We start from the raw sequence: 16893 nt of genomic DNA, 5'->3' as shown, positions 1-16893 counted from the left end.
TCCTTCATTTGATCTGAAGAGAAATTAAAATGTCCTTTCACTTGTGCTATTTGAGAGCAAAGATCAATATAAAAATAAAATTTAATTTAAAGATCCTCCTAGATATATAAAATACTCTTTTCACAGATACAAGTTAGTCTGGAATCCCTCATCTTATTTTTAATGTCTAACAAGTTATCAACAGGTGCAAACCGAAATGTCTCTGGTCGCAGTTGGACAGACATACAACCAATCAGAACAACAAAATGTGTGATGTAGTGTAATAACCAGTTTTACCAAATCCTGTCAGAAGTACAGCAAGCACATCTTTCTTATCAGCAAAAGCTTTAAGTGCAGTAATTTGTTCTCTTGGAGAAAATTTGCCAAGTTTGTTCAATATTCACACGATAGCAGATTCAACAGAGACGGAGACACACCCTGTTTTAGAAGGATGGTTGTGACCAGCATGACGAGATCCAGGACAGATGGAGATCTGCCTGAATGGGAAAGGGCCAGATGAATATGCCAGAGCAAATGAAACATGAGCTCACTCGTCTGGCTCCCAGGATGAAAAATACTCTGCTTTCAATAATTATTTGTGACTAATTATGGGTTTTCCACCAAAAAAGTTAAATTGCCTCCTTAAAAAAATGACTTCTACTCCACTGAAAAGTCAGTTCTCAGTGTATGTACTCTGGAGGTGTCAAGTTTCCACATCACCCTTGTGTAAGTTGCATATAGACCGCAACTTACCGTGTCAAACTCTGCACGTACATTTTGTGAAGCTCAAACATTCAAGTGAACTAATAAGAAGCAAAACATGTTTCTGGGTGGTGAGGGACTTTTTTTACTCACAATAGAATTTGCATTTTTGGCCCTGTCTTCATTAAATGTGTCCTTGCGAAGCTTTAAAAAACAAAATATATATCATATTTTTAAAAAGAAAACAAAAAACAGTACAGATGACTGAAGGTTACAGCTGAAGGACATTTCGAGCCAATGTCATCATGGGTCATTAGCCCCTCATATTACTGTAGTGTCAACATCGCAGTCAATAAAATCCCACATTAACAGTATGCATGTAACATATCGAGCGGGCACTGTACCTTTAGCCAGCCAATTTGTTTGGCATGTGTGTCACAGCCTGAACTATATTTTGCCACCAAACTCTACTGTATACGAGAGGCGTTGAAATGGTAATTTGATGTTAGCGGGGAAGTTCAGTGTAATGGCTCGGAGCCCATTTGCTCTGATTATCAATGCTCGTCATCGATTTTCCTGTCACTTCCTCTCAGCTATAGCATGGCATTGATTGGTTTCCAGTGTTGGCGAATGTTGCACAGCAACATGCAAGCTGCAGGCCAGTCCTCTGCCCCGTGCCAGAGTGGAGAGTTCAACATTGACGTCTGAATGAAAGAAGCACATTTCTTTTGCCTTAATATGAACCATGAAGGAGGGGAGTGAAATATTTTGAAAACACCTGAAGGATGGATGTTTGAGTCATGGCTGCATAGTGGTGAAGGCCAAGAAGGATCTGACAATCTGGTTTCAAGTCAGGTATGTTGTAATTATTTACTTTCACTTTAACTGACTAGAGCGAGAGCAGAGGGACTTTTCTACAACGTGACACTGCTTTCCCAGTTCAGTTGCACTCTGAGTCAGATATTGAGACTATGCAGTATTTGAGGGCTGAGCATTTTTGGGAGGGGCACAGCTAGACTGGCACTGTGGGATAGTCAGGGCAGAGAGGTATTTGTTAAGGGGAGGGCATACAGAATATTAAACAGGACTGAGTAATTAATATTGAGATTTTCTTAGGCAAATTTAGAATAAAAAACACTGAGGCAAATACAGTACAAAGACTAGATATGTTCAAACTGATACACTTGGCTGAATATGATGCCTGCAACAAGTTGTAGTTGAGGATTGTTAAAGAAAACATATTCCACAGGTAAACAGGGTGATAGTATCATGACTGGGTATAAAAGGGACATCCTGGAAAGGCTCAGTTGTTGGATGGGGTGAGAGTCACCGCTTTGGGAAGTACTACATGTCTGAATAGTCCAACAGTTTTAAGAACATTTCTCATTTTCACCATCTACAATCCATAATATCATTAAAAGATTAAGAGGATCCAGAGAAATCTCTGCTTGTAAGGAGCAACAATGAATGCCTGTGACTTTTGACCCCTCAGGCATCAGTGCATTAAAAACTCACATGACTGCACGAAGGATATTGTTACATGGGTTCAGGAACACTTTTGGAAAACCGTATGCTGAAAGCCATATATCAACAACATAGAGTAATGGCGCACATAAACTAACGCAATGTGGAAAAGTGTGCTGTCAGTGTGTCAGATTTTTTTGGAGCAACATATGCTGCCATCCAGATGACATCAGCAAGACAGTGCCAAGTGTGACTTCATAGTAAAAGAGTTTGGATACTAGACTGGCCTCCCTGCAATCCAGACCTGTCTCTCTGTTTTGGAATTGGGGATTGCAAATGAAAGGAATCAAAGGAATCTGCTGTATAAGTCCAGTATAGCAGGAAAACTACTTCATGAGTACCGTAAGGAAGCTAAGAAAACTATAACTGTATATACAGCGTCTGAAAAAATTAGGAAAAAAACAAAAACATCAGTATAAAATACAAATGGCCTTTTTCCATCACCTGTTGGTCAACAGAGCTCCATGTCCGACTCAGACCTTATGAAGAGTGGGGGACCAGCCAGCAGGGGCCCCGAATGCCGCTCGCCTCCAACTCCCAGGATGGAGCTACTCAGCCCCTCCAAGGTGAAGGATCGCTCTCAGAACGTCACAGAGAAGGTCACACAGGTATGAGGGCTGAGAAGCTCACAAGGGCTCAGTGTCTGGCTGACTGAGTGCCCATTTAAGAGCTCTTAATGAATTAACTTGGCCAGTCACCACCAAATTTAAAGTGAAAAGTCAATTAGTCGCGTTTTGATTTCGAAGAAACAAAGAGGCACCCAGAAAGACAGCTGTTAATTAACCCGCTAGTGGAAAAATCAGTAGGCAGTTTGGTGGCTGGGTGTGAAAAACAAAGTTACATTGAGCCACAGTTCAATTCAGATCTGTTACTGCTGGAGCCCTGGGGCTCAGCATTCTGCATCACTGCCTCCGTGAGATGGTATGTGGTGGATATGAAACCGATGCAAGGGAAGTTTTTGCATGACCTTGCTGGACAGGGTCACTTGTTGATTCCACCTTATAGTCTATCTATATATCTAATTATTTATCTATCTGATTGATATATCCATCTGCAAGGTCAGTGAGATTCATCAGGGCAGGAGGTATTAATTTTAAACTGGGCTAAAGAGAACATGAGGACTGTGGCAGTGCATGAACTCAGTTATGTGATTGCAACGCCCAATTCGTCATTACAGCCCTCCAGCCCACCAGCATCCTGCTCTCAGTCAGCTCTTGCACCTTTTGAATACAGTGCACTGGCTTCCCATCAAGATTTTTTAACTATCGGGAAATAATTGTACCAGCTGGATTTAATCTTTAAGTCTTGTCTCTGCTGAGAGTAACCAATGACAGGATGATCAAGGATCTGTTGGACCTACAAGGTCGCAAAACCAGAGCATGCAGCCTCCATCAAGAACTTGGTCAAAAGAGTGCATCTTCTAGAAAGGTCTGTTGGTCAGTATTAGTTCGTGTGGACAGAAAAATGCTGTTTTTTGTTTCAGAGAATGTAGTACTCAAGATTAGGTCTGCTGTGTCAAAGTGAGAAGTTTTGTTGGTTAATGTAAGAGTATTCATTTCAAATACATTTCCATTAAACTGTAAGTAGGGAAGATTCATAATTGAAGGAATATTAAAAATCTGAGAGTCTCCACATACTGATGCATTTTTTATGCTTAGGTACTTTCTCTGGAGTCTGATGTCCTGCCTGAGTATAAACTCCAGGTGCCAGACACGACATGGTGGATCTTGCTTCACTACAGCCCCTTCAAGGCTTTTTGGGACTGGATTATTCTCATCCTAGTCCTCTACACAGCTGTTTTCACTCCTTACTCAGCTGCCTTCCTCTTGGATGAACACGGGGATATACGTCAAAGAAGTTGTGGCTACACGTGTAACCCTCTGAATGTGGCGGACCTTATGGTGGACGTGCTGTTCATTGTGGATATAGTTATCAACCTTCGCACAACATACGTGGACCACAATGATGAGGTGGTCACACAGCCAAGCCGGATTGCCAAGCACTATATCAAAGGCTGGTTCCCCATTGATCTGTTTGCGGCGATCCCTTTTGACCTTCTTATTTTCAGATCTGGCTCTGACGAGGTGAGAACTCTGCAACTCTGCTGTTTGTATTGCTTCCAAAATGATCTTGTAGATAATCTCTAGATATAATTGTACTCTCCTCAAATGTATTAACTTCTAAAATGATTTCTACTTAAGTTCTCTAAAGGCACTGTAAATTGAATGCCCATTTCCCTGCCTAACATCCTCTTCCCTTTCGTTAATGGACACCAAAGATGGCAACCTTAACGAGCCTGCTGAAAACAGCTCGGCTGCTCCGATTGGTCCGTGTGGCAAGAAAGTTGGACCGATATTCTGAATACGGGGCTGCTGTCCTCTTCTTGCTTATGTGCACCTTTGTGCTCATCGCCCATTGGCTCGCCTGCATTTGGTACGCTATTGGCTTTGTGGAGAGGCCATACACAGAGACTGGTTGGCTTGACAACCTGGCCGAACAACTGGGCAAAGCATACAACGACAGTGACTCCACCTCTGGTCCATCAGTCAAAGACAAGTATGTCACTGCTCTTTACTTCACCTTGAGTAGTTTGACGAGTGTGGGTTTCGGTAACGTGTCTCCAAATACCAACTCAGAGAAGATCTTCTCCATCTGCGTCATGGTCATTGGCTGTAAGTTGAATAACTGATAGGGGCTGTATGAAAATTAATAGGGTGGGCAGGTGGATCTGAACTACTGACAATGAAGGATGACACTATACAAAAATCCGGCCAAAATTTTCTAGATATGAGCGCTGCCATCTTGCACTGGTGATGTCATTTTGACCTTGAGTCTGCGGAGTAGTAATCATACTTTGAGTCACGGCATCAAGGTCCTGCCCATACACCCAGCCGACTTAATCGCAAGGATGACATTAAGCCTCCTTTTTATAGCATCAAATAACTAATTAAAACCAAACTTCACACATGAACACATGATGATCCATGAGCATGATAACAACTACCTAACTTTTATTTGATGTGTGCTTTTAATTTTTTAGTTGAGCCCATGACTGGGGTGACCATATTCATATTCCATATTCCATCATATTCCAAACTTCCATAGCTGCTTTTTTCTTCATGAAAAGCTTCTCTTCAGTGCATAAAATCCCTGCAGCATGTGAAGGAAGCAGGACTGATATGTTTGATAAATCTGCAGCCTTTGAGAAGTGCTGTGACAGAGTGCAATGTTGCTATGCACTTTCATTAAATCACCTGAAAGCAACACCAGGCTGCAATAGTATAACCATACAGATCTCTACACACGTCAGGCTGATCAGTTATGATCAGTTAGGAAGTGCCAGTTATTAGGTCTCATCACTTTTCCACCTTTCTTTTTAACCTTGAAACACATCGCAGCATATCACATAAATTACTAAAGTATATGACCATGTAGGAGGTGAGATACATTCAAGTTATTGCCAAATTATATATATATTATATATATAGTTCCGATGTAATCATCACCAAATCAAATCATTGCTCTGAACCGCTCAGACACTTAAACTGCAATACTGTGAAAAAATATCACAGCACTGGTAAAACTCAATTCACCTTTAATAATTTGAGTGAGAGAGACTTTAACTTATACATTTAACCTGAATATGTTGAAATAAGAATTGTCATTATTTGTCATAAATTGAATCTACAAGGAAAATTCAAAATTAAAGTTAAAATTAAATAGAACTCCTGGGCAAGAAAAAAAAAACATTAAAAACCATCCCCTGCTCTCCCAAAAATATTAGACTGCCTCCCCCTTCCTCTCCCACCTAATAACTTTCATACAGTCCCTTAGTATACAGAATATGAACCCATAACCAACAAATATTGCAATTGAGCTGAAATGTCACAATCACCAGGGTGTTATTATAATCTCTGTGTCATCATTGCTTCTTCTGTCCCAGCTCTCATGTATGCCAGCATATTTGGAAATGTGTCAGCAATCATCCAGCGGCTTTACTCCGGTACAACCCGCTACCACACCCAGATGCTGCGAGTCAAAGAGTTCATCCGATTCCACCAAATTCCAGGTAGCCTTCGCCAAAGGCTGGAGGAGTACTTTCAGCATGCCTGGTCCTACACAAATGGCATTGACATGAATGCTGTAAGTAAAAAGTAACATGATTGAGTGTTATTGTATTCATAAAAAGTCGGCTATCAAAGTAGTTCTGTATCCCTATTTGCATCTAATCACTGACATGTCTGAGGTCTTCTCTTCCCATATTCAGGTGTTGAAGGGGTTTCCAGAGTCTTTGCAGGCAGACATCTGTTTGCACTTGAACAGATCTCTGCTACAGAACTGTAAGGCTTTCCATGGAGGCAGTCAAGCCTGTCTGCGCGCTTTGGGTATGAGGTTCAAGACAGTCCACGCTCCTCCAGGAGATATTCTGATCCACTACGGAGACATCCTGGACTCTCTCTTCTTCATCTCACGTGGTTCCATTCAAGTCATCAGGGATGATGTGGTGGTTGCCATATTAGGTAATGCCATATAACCATAGACTATTTGGCTGTGGTGTCTCAAAAATGCTCCCAAACTCCTCACTTTAAAAAAAACATTATCTTGCAGAAAAGAATGACATCTTTGGAGAGCTTATCCACCTTTATGATGAGCCAGGGAAGTCCAATTCAGACGTCCACACCATCACCTACTGTGACCTGCACCGCATCCTGAGGGAAGACCTGCTGGAGGTCCTTGATATGTACCCAAGTTTTGCAGACAATTTCTGGAGGAACCTGGAAATAACTTTTGACCTGAGAGATGTATGTTGACAGTCGATTGCAGAAAATAATTTACATCTTGACAAATGAACTTATTTTTTGTTTTATTCTCTGTGTTCATCAGGCTGATCAAGTACCACCAATAATAACAGCTGATGATTCTGGTGATGACTGTGGTTATCGCCACAAGACAAGACACAGAATGCACTCCCTGGACTGCCGAATCAGGCCAGGTAAGGTGGTATGACAGTCCAACAAGCTGACAATCTTTTGCATACAAGGTCCTGTAAAATTGTAATAGTAATGTCTTATGTGGGATTAAACTCCACTGGCTCAGAGTTTAACAGAGTTTAACTCAGAGTTTGCAGTCCTGGGACCCATCAGTTGATTGTGCATAAGTAGCTGTATGTGGAAGTAGTTATAGTTATTAGTTAACAGAGATTAGCACTGGTGCCTCATAACAAAGCAACCTCTGAGTCCATTAATTCTGTTACTTTGCAGAGTTTTAATGTATGAAATAACCTAGCACCAAGTAGTATTGAAACCTCTCCAGTCTAACAACACCTGCATTCAGTCCTTTTGCTACCCAGAACTAGAACATATTCTTATATATGGTTAAATATGGTTTTGCTCACAGCCAATCACTACCAGCGACAATCTGAAGGTTCTTCATAAAGAAGAACCTTCAACAAAAGGAATCGAATGAAGTACTTCAATGGTATCAGTTTCACTTAAAGGATACTGGTGTCGGTACTGGTTTCGTACTGCCCTTTAATGGACTGTTGACCTGTTATTTAGCTTCTATTGACAGCATGCTGAGACAAGTTCTGGTTTCCTGACACCCTGAATGGGGTCAAAATAAAGAGTAACAGAATGCTTTCCTCTGAACAGATGGAATAGATCATGAAGACTCGTACTCCTCCTTCCGTCATCGTCGCTCTCCTCCTCAAGCCCCCTGGGATGACCGCTGTAGCTGTGGATCCCCATGTTCCCAGTCAAGTGAAGAATTGTCTAAACCTCTTGCCCATGGGGCGAAAGTGGAGCTTTACCCTTCAAAAGATGCCAGACGGGATTATTCTCCCTCTGTGGTGCAGCTGCTACCTCCGAGTGGCACCTCAGTGGGGAGGGAAGCAGTAATGGATGTCAGCCATCAAGGTAGATGGATATGAGTCTTTTGAATTGTGATTCTCCAGTATTGTGATATGCTATCATTAACAATGACTGTTGATGTTGCACAGTGGACTGAATCTTCAATGATAAAGGTCAAATGTGGAGTTTACATGGTAAAATACACGATTTTGGTTGCTATGTGTGTTTAACTAAGGCCATACATAGACACTGAATGCATTCTTTACCTCAAAACATTGCTCTGCAGTACCACTAATGACCAAATAGTAGTACTCCACAAGATGTGTTTATTATATTATATTTCTGCTGTGTTTTTGAACATTTTGGACATATAGATTACTTAAATTAAATGAGTAAAAAGTCCATGAATGTCTTGTCTTTTTTCTCTTCAGCTTCATCTTTGAATGTGCCGGGAATGTATCGATACTGGCCAGAAAGACAATCACAACAGTTTTCCAATCGTGCCTGGCGATCCTCCTCTGTCCGCAACTCATACCACCCGCCACCATTCACAGAAGAACGGCCCAGTGAGCTAGAGTCTCGTCTTGAGGTTTTACATTCACAGCTCAACAGGTGAATTAAATGATGTCCTCAGCTAGTTTTAAGATACTGCTTGGCTGGCTAGATCATGGGCCAGAAAATGTTGTCAAATCCCAAATGGAACTTTCTGAGCAAATGAAGGAGTTTTAATATGGAAGGGTACAATTTGAGATAATGCTGAAACAGACAGAGATGCAACAATTCAGCAATATGTTCCGTTCAGATAAGGCAGTCATGAGCCTTCCTGTTCCTCTTGCATCTGCCCAATTACATTCCTGTTCATGAACTCCAAAGAAATTCTGCTGATTTGGGCAGATTCAAGTGGTTCCGGAGTGCCGAGAACCACCTTAATGGAGCAGGAAAATTCCCCAATGGAAAACAAACAGGTGCAAATGTATACAAAAACTTTTTGAGTAGAATGTGTCTGAAGGACCCAGGTTACTTAGATATGCAATGTGCTACCTAGTCTTGTGATACCAGACTACGAGATCTCATTGTCTACCAGTTATCTGGGGATTTCTTAATGCATGGTAGTTGCTTGAGCAGCGGCGAGCACAGCTGCTAACAAACCTACATTCCTTGCATTTTTTCAAGGACATGCCGGAAACGATGCTCTGCTTCATTCTCCTCGGTGGTAAGAACACACAATGTCAGCAACCTAATTTGAAGGACCACCCAAAATGCTTTGGATTGGGTTGGCAAAGGTGGTTTTAATTCTTTCCACTCAGTTTTAGACTGGGTGGAAAGAATCAGTCAGAGACTGACTTGTGAGCCTATGCACGCCATTTAATTGAATTTTGAGGTAATAGGCTCAGGGCGGCAGGACAGTGATGTTTGCTCTGGCTTCTCCTAATGGATCCCCAAGTGCTTTTAGGTCTTCTTGGTCTTATTCGTTAGGTCTCATATAATCCTTCCAGCAAGTTTTAGATCTCTACCAAGATCGACTTCAATTAATCATACTTGGAACAAATCAAATAGGTTAAACAACCCCACTGGGCACTTTTTAAATCAGAGGAGGAGCAACTTGGTATCGAGGCTCTCCAGAATACCTAAACTCTTCTTTTTAATACATATCATGAACGAGGCTAATGGTTGACCACTGGTGAGGACTGTAAAGATTTACTAATCACCACACTACACACCTTTGTCATTGTCTCTTTCTCAGACTGGAGACTCGAATGACAGCTGACATCAACGTTATTCTCCAGCTTCTCCAGCGGCAGATGGCCCCTGTCCCTCCTGCTTACAGCACTGTATCATCTAGTACCCTCCCTGCTGACTCACCTGGCTTATATGGAACTGGGACATCAGTGCTGCGCAGCATGTATCCCATTTCGCCCTTACAGATGGACAGTCGGGCAACTACACAGGTATTGAATAATACAAAATAATGCAGTGAAACTAGGACAGAAAATATCAGCTACTGTTTTGAGATTCTACCCAGGCTTTTGCTTAAAAAAAATAAAAAGTAAAGTAGGTAAGTAAGTAAAAAAAATGTTATTTCTTTACTCCAGAGCTCTTCCCAGACTGACCTTAAATTCACCAAGAAGTCCCAGGAGTCTCTGTCCAGCGGTATCCATGTGACTGTGGCATCAGATGACACCATGTTCATGACCATCACCCCAGAAACTGAGACCCATACAGGGCTGACTCCGCAGCTGCCCCAGACATCAGTCAAATCGTCCCTCATGGAGAACCCCCGGCTGCACGGCAGCCTCCGCTACCCCTCACTGCCGGGGAATCTGGACATCACCTCAGGACTAGCTGAGATCCAGAAACACCTCTCAGACCCTGTGCTGCCTGTCATCTGAAGACAGTTTTCCTCACAACCAGTGTGACTTTGAAAGTAGTAATACGCTGCTACTTACAGACTTTTTGAAGGAACTGTATAACTAGTCTAAAATTCAGGTGTCATTCTACATTTGGACAGTGAGTTTCAAAATGAGGGTGGGCAACAAGGATTTCCATCTAATAGCATTGACATAGGATTGCACTCCATCAGTGGTGATTGCAACACAGCTATCATACTTTTTAAGACAACTGCTGACTTACAGTATGTGTGTGTGATGAAGAGTGCACGTTTTCTTTACATCTCATAGTCCTTTTGTACATTTTTTTGTTCCATCCCAATTTAGTACATTTGTGTGCCATCCCTATCATGTCACGGTTAATCCTGAGATATTTTTTTTCCTTGCCGACTGCTATAGAGCTCCTACCCACAAACCAGAGCCTGACGGACACTGGATTTATGAGACCATTAATGATATTGTTATTTGCGAGTACAGGAAGTTCCCCATTTTGGGAAATATGCTTAATTGCTCTTTTGCCAGGATTTAGATGTGAATGACAGTTCACTGATAAAATAATAATAACTATAAGAATTTTGTCAGAGGTCTCTGGTGCACGAACTGTAATAGTGACATCTTTCCTAAATTACCACAAACATATCTCTAGCATTTCTTACACACAACACCTTCCACTTAATTATTGGCCAACATAACTGCCCTGCCATTGGACCTGATTTAGCCCTGATTTATGAAAAGTAACCTGTAAACAAGGTGTTCTTTGAATTCATGTTTAGCAAATAATCACACATCATGACTGTATTGACACGCCTGCAGCAGGTAAGAAGAGAAATAACTACTGTTCAATATTCATCTTGTATTTCACATCCCATCCTTATCCCAGCATCACAGCAGCACTCACAGCAAACATAATACAATGTCAAATGTCTTTGATAAACATAGAAGATTCTCTATATTACAGAGATTGTGCATGACGTAAAACTTCAGGAAGTGTTTTCTCAGTGTTATACAGTAACTGGAAGAATACGCCTTTTCAACCTATCATCTCTAACTGTAAATATGTACTACAGATTCTTATCAATATGTTGGTGAGTTACCTCACAGTGAAATAATTTAAACTGTTGTCTAAATATAAAAAAATCTGGATGACTGTTTAACCTGTGAGGGACTGTTTATTTCTGTATAAAATAACATTAAAAATGTTGTTATGAATAAAATAATTGGTGCTCAAATTACCAAAAAAAAAAAAAAGTCATGTCAGTTCGTAAATCCAACTGAAGAATGTCTCTTGAATTGCCTCATTTCTTCATGACTGCTGCTCAGACTGAGAGGATTTCCAGGCAGTTGTAGCAGATACAGATCGACTCAGGCTGGGTGTAGGACCACTCAACATTATTGATCTCTCCCAATGCTGTGAAGGCCAGTATAGGGCTCTCAACAGCCTCCGGCATCTACTGGATGTCCCAGATTAGAGACTGGTGGTCCTCCGCTAAGCAGAGAGGAGAGGAAGAGGTTTGATTTGATTCGATTTATCTTACTTAAACAGAAAGAAAATAGCATTACCAGCCTGAATCTGTTCAAGTACTATTTTGCACCATGTTTTTCTTTTTCAGCAGAACATCAAAACACAAAAGCAAGATGAGGGGGATCACAAAACAAATGGGAAACAAAATACATTACATCTGCACATCAGGGTATTGTGCTTCAGGATCAATGCAAAGTGCAAACTGTTGAATGATCTGAATGCATTTTTATATGGTATTGTTTATGTGACTGTAGTGTTTTGGACAAAGTTATCTTGGTATATGACATTAACTTAAGGAATACCATAAAGGAATGGGTAAGTGAAGGCAGTGAGCTCTGCCACTCTGTTCTTTTCATCCAGCATTGCATATTCTGCTCTGATTAGTCACCTTGAAGCTAGCACATTGCTTTGTTCAGGTCACATGTGTAGAATAAGAATGGCTCCCTCTTGTGCTCATTGTCAGTTACTGCAATAATGTTCAGGCTTCTAATGAGATCATGTTCTCTCATTCTGCAAAAACTACTAATTAGGGTACACTGATCTGGATTGGTGTATCGATTCGATTTATTCATATTTATTATATTGTCATATTTAAGATTAACATTTTATATTTTATATTTTTAAATTCCCACATCATGTTTGTGTCGAATCATAACAACATTTCTTGTTCTTTTCAGACCTCCACTTGTGACTGATCCCTCATTTAACCCAGTGAGCTTTCGTTCAGCTCAACCTAATACTTAGGATACTTAGGGGTTATTAATCATCAATGACAGCTCATCTGTACTAACAAAACTGAGCTCTGACGCTTGATTTCCCTGTAATGTCCAGGGTGTTCAAGAGGCCACATGCTTTGTTTTTTTTTTTCCACCTGCTAAAACAGCTAAAACAACATTTGCTTGTCCACTCATCAAGCAGGCTTTTTACAGTGTTTACAAATTCTGATATTTGCATCATTTTACAATTTCTTTTTTGTTCTCTGGTGGCACCTATTATGATATATAATACATGAATTTCACTAAAAGCTGGTATGGTTTTTTTCTTTTTTTTAGCCATGCTATTGGATGAATTACCACGGATCTTGTACAGTCATTCATGGTCCCCTGAGGATAAATCCCTCATCATCAAGTTGACAGTTTTGCCTTCTAGTGACATGTCTTAACAACTACTGGATGGATTGTAAAGAAACATGATATCCCTGACCCACAGAGGATAAATCCTAGTGACTTTGGTGATCCCCGAACTTTTCCTGTTGCCATCAGCAGGTTAAGATTTTCATGTATTTAGTAAGATATCTTAATATCTATTTTATGGGTTGGAACAATCATTTGAACAAACACTGATAGTCTGCAGATGATAAATCCTAAAGTCTTGATGGTGATCACCTGATTTTTTTAAACTATACCATGAGGTTGACTTTGTGGTTTTAAGTGAAATATCTAAACTACTGGATGGATTGTCATAACATTCATGTTCCCCTCAGGATGAATTGCAATATAGAAATTGATGATCCTCTGACATTAGCGCCATCATCAGGTCAACATTTTAATTTGTCCTGTACATTATGAGCTGATCAGCTGTACTGTATGTTAAAGGAGAAATCAGGGAGAGGCTTTTTTAGCTTCACGTGCCACTTAACAACTTTTGTAGGAATGAACAGAGCCCACCTCCAACGCTGTATCCAGTTGTCCTTCATACAATCATGCTGTGCCAAAGCACATCTTCACAGAGCTGCTAAAATAACTCTGTTCTGGTTCTTTTGTCATCAGTGTCATCAGATATTCATCACTTAGCTAAATGCATCATGGCTTTTGTTATATATAGTCATTGCATGCACAATACGGACCCTTGCAGGAGCTGATGTGAACTTCGACTCACTGCGTTATTTAAAGCACCAGTGTGTAGAATTTATAATCTACTGGTGAGCTTGTAGATTACAAACTTGTCTCACCCTCCCCTTCAAAGTGAGAAACTACGGTGGCCTGTAAAACTCTAGGCAGTAGAGCCAATGTTTACTCTGCCAATAAATCCCCCTAATTCTTATACATCAAAAACATGTTAGAACAACATGTTGCATGTCCCTCACTATATGCCCTTGTCAATCTCTTGAGCTCTGCGGCTCTGCTCTTTTCCATAAATACTGGCTACAATTTGCAAAGCCGCCGACACCAAGTCATGAATTTGACTGACGTCTACACACAAACAATTGCAGCAGCTCCAACAGATGTTTTACACTTTCATCGGGCAACAAGATACAGCAGTTGCACCTGAGTAAAAATATCCCTACAAATCCTGATAAAAAAGGTACAGTATGTGTCTCTATTTTTATCAACCAATGCATCAACCAATCTGCTGTAAATTTAAAACGAATAAACTCAAATTTGCTCACATTATCTGTGTAATGTAGTGTAGTTTCCAGTATTCTGACAGAACTATAAGTTTCCTCACAAACAAATGTTCAACTGTTCTATACATTTTTGTAGCTTGCAACGTTCTTACTTGCAGTATGTGTGTTTGTGAATTTATTATTCATGCTCTAAAACAGTATATATATCTGCGTCTCTCAGGTCCACTACCCTCCAAACTTCTCCGCTCAATAATGTTGCTCGGGATTAATCTTCTTTCTCAGCGTCTGTCCAACAGCTCTGACACTTCTGGATTTGTCTGGGATAAATATGATTTTCAGCTGTGCAATGGCCAAAAATCAGGCACATATACTTGGGCTTTTTGTACAGCGCTGTGCTTTGCTTTTGGTTTTCCTGCTTCTGTTGCTGTTCTCTGGGAGATGTTTAAGACATATAAGAGGGGAACTTCCATTACTCCAAATAATTTCTTCAGTCTGAACGTCTCTGTCATGGATGCTGTCTTCTTGGCCTTCATCCCGTTTGGATTGTTAAATCATTTCTTCTGGTGGAATTGGACGTTTGAAGCGACTTGGAACTCGGTTTATGTCTTGAGCACGACCGGGAGACCCCTCCTGATGGCTTGCATCTGCTTCGACTGTTACCTGGCTGTGGTTCATCCCATCACCTACCACAAGAGGAAGAGTCTGACTCCCAGGATTGTGATTGCTGCCGTTGTTTGGGTTTTGACGGTTGCTTCAGGGATCGCATACTTTCTTTCTTACAAGTTATACCTCACCATGTTTTTTGCTGTGCCGTTTATCATAGCTATTGTGATAATCGGAACCTGTGATTCTTTCATCCTCCGTGCTCTACTTAAGTCTCAACCTGGAAGAAACATCCACCCACAAAAGCAAAGAGCCATTCAGACTCTCATCAGCAGCCTGGTGATGACAATCATCTCTTACCTTCCTCCAGTATTTATGATAGCAATTGGGAGGCTGCTGAATTACAGTCTCAGTACCTTTATATGTTGTATTGCTATCCCGCTAACCATTTGCTGCACTTTGGGATCTACTATAATGCCCATACTCCACCTAAATTTCACTGGGAAACTGGATCGTTTCCGGTTTGGATGCTGCAAGAAGTCTTAGTTTGCCCCTCTGGAGAAGCTAAAAAACATTTTTAGATGTTGAATTTCAGCTAGGATGTGTTAGAAAGTTAAAATTAAAAATGGAAATGTCCCATTATGACTTGTTTTTAATCTTTTCTTGATTTAATTTTTTAAAAAGTACAACAATCAACCTTTATCTGGTTATGAAAGTTTTAATTTATTACAGATGCCTTTATATGACATAGACAAATGAGACCATCAGTGAGAATATTTCCATATTATCATTCTTAATGGCTGCCACTGGGTTGGATTCTCAGTAAAACCATATGGAACAAGCCTGTCTTTACATTTTCCCAACTGAAGTTACAGTGAGTAGTACTTAGTTGGTTAAAAAGGAACACGGGAATGAATAACTTTTAGTTTCTGACATTATATTTTGTGGATATCACAGTGGAAACACTACTGCTACTAAAATATGAAAGTTCCTTGTTGTATCTTAAATGTTATGTTGTTCTTGTATATTGTTGCTCTTTTACTATTACATGTCATATGTTTCTTATATGTTTGTACAAATGTTTTTTCTCCCTAATAAAAAAAAGAAAGAGATGAAATGAAAAAATAAAATGGCCATGGAAACCAAACAATGAAAAATGTAGTTATCTTAAATACTATACTATATGGCAGTGTTCCCCAACCCTGGTCCCTGTTTTCCCTGCTCCAACACACCTGATTCAAATGATCAGGCTGTTGTCAGCCTTCTGCAGAGGCTTGATGACGAGCTGATCATTTGAATCAGGTGTGTTGGAGCAGGGAAACATCTAAAACATGCAGGACAGTGGTCCCTGAGGACCAGGGTTGGGGAACACTGCTATATGGTACATGTTTAAGTATATATGTATAAATGGATAAATATTGTAATTAGAAATGAATAATGTTGAATAGGTTTTATTTCATATTTTTATGAGAACTGAGCTATAGTGAGTAAAACATAGATACCATGGTTTAAAGATGGGAAAGGATCAAACTGTATATAAAAATAATATTTGGGAAGACTACGTCCAAGTCTCTCACTCCCTTGTCTTTGTAATAGATTTAAGGAAATTGAATATTGAATTCTCAGAACACAAAAAATTGAGCAGTAGATCCGACCTGTGTACTAAATGTAAAGTGTCAACTGGAACTAACTGTTCTAAACTCTGGTCCTGTATCTCCTGCCATCAAGCAGATCAACCTTAGTGACGTAATTCAAGGGGGAGGAAGTGGAACAATGGACATGAAAGCTCCAGAGGCCTCTCTACAATTCACCTCATGAATGATTTGTATACAGCATGTTAAGAACATTGTGTTTGTGCATACAATATGTTTTTTTACTTAAGATTAATTTGTGTGTGATGCCATAATGCTCAGGCCTGTAACGAAATAAGTGTTATTATTCTGGAAAAATAATAAAAGTTCATCATTAAGAAAAAAAAAG

The 16893-nt window shown here is 40.3% G+C and overlaps 1 protein-coding gene across 2 annotated transcripts; it reads left to right on the top strand.

Moving 5' to 3' along the window:
- Positions 1-117: 117 nt before the first annotated feature.
- kcnh6b (potassium voltage-gated channel, subfamily H (eag-related), member 6b) lies at positions 118-11659 on the top strand. Of its 2 annotated transcripts, XM_084740101.1 has the most exons (12): positions 118-1536; positions 2664-2813; positions 3864-4289; positions 4484-4877; positions 6149-6348; positions 6473-6725; positions 6814-7007; positions 7090-7198; positions 7857-8120; positions 8486-8666; positions 9799-10003; positions 10148-11659. In XM_084740101.1, the coding sequence occupies exons 1-12, from the start codon at positions 1471-1473 to the stop codon at positions 10442-10444; spliced, it is 2739 nt and encodes a 912-aa protein (XP_084596227.1). In that variant the 5' UTR covers positions 118-1470; the 3' UTR covers positions 10445-11659. The 2 variants fall into 2 exon arrangements, with proteins under 2 accessions (XP_084596227.1, XP_084596228.1); XM_084740102.1 differs by lacking the exon at positions 118-1536 and having other exon boundaries at positions 2678-3633.
- Positions 11660-16893: the final 5234 nt, after the last annotated feature.

Source organism: Lutjanus erythropterus, chromosome 17, assembly GCF_056507025.1.
Source record: "Lutjanus erythropterus isolate fLutEry1 chromosome 17, fLutEry1.hap2, whole genome shotgun sequence".
Lineage (NCBI taxonomy): Eukaryota > Metazoa > Chordata > Actinopteri > Lutjaniformes > Lutjanidae > Lutjanus > Lutjanus erythropterus.
The sequence above is the reverse complement of the archived record's forward strand: the minus strand, read 5'-3'. Positions and strand labels throughout refer to the sequence as shown.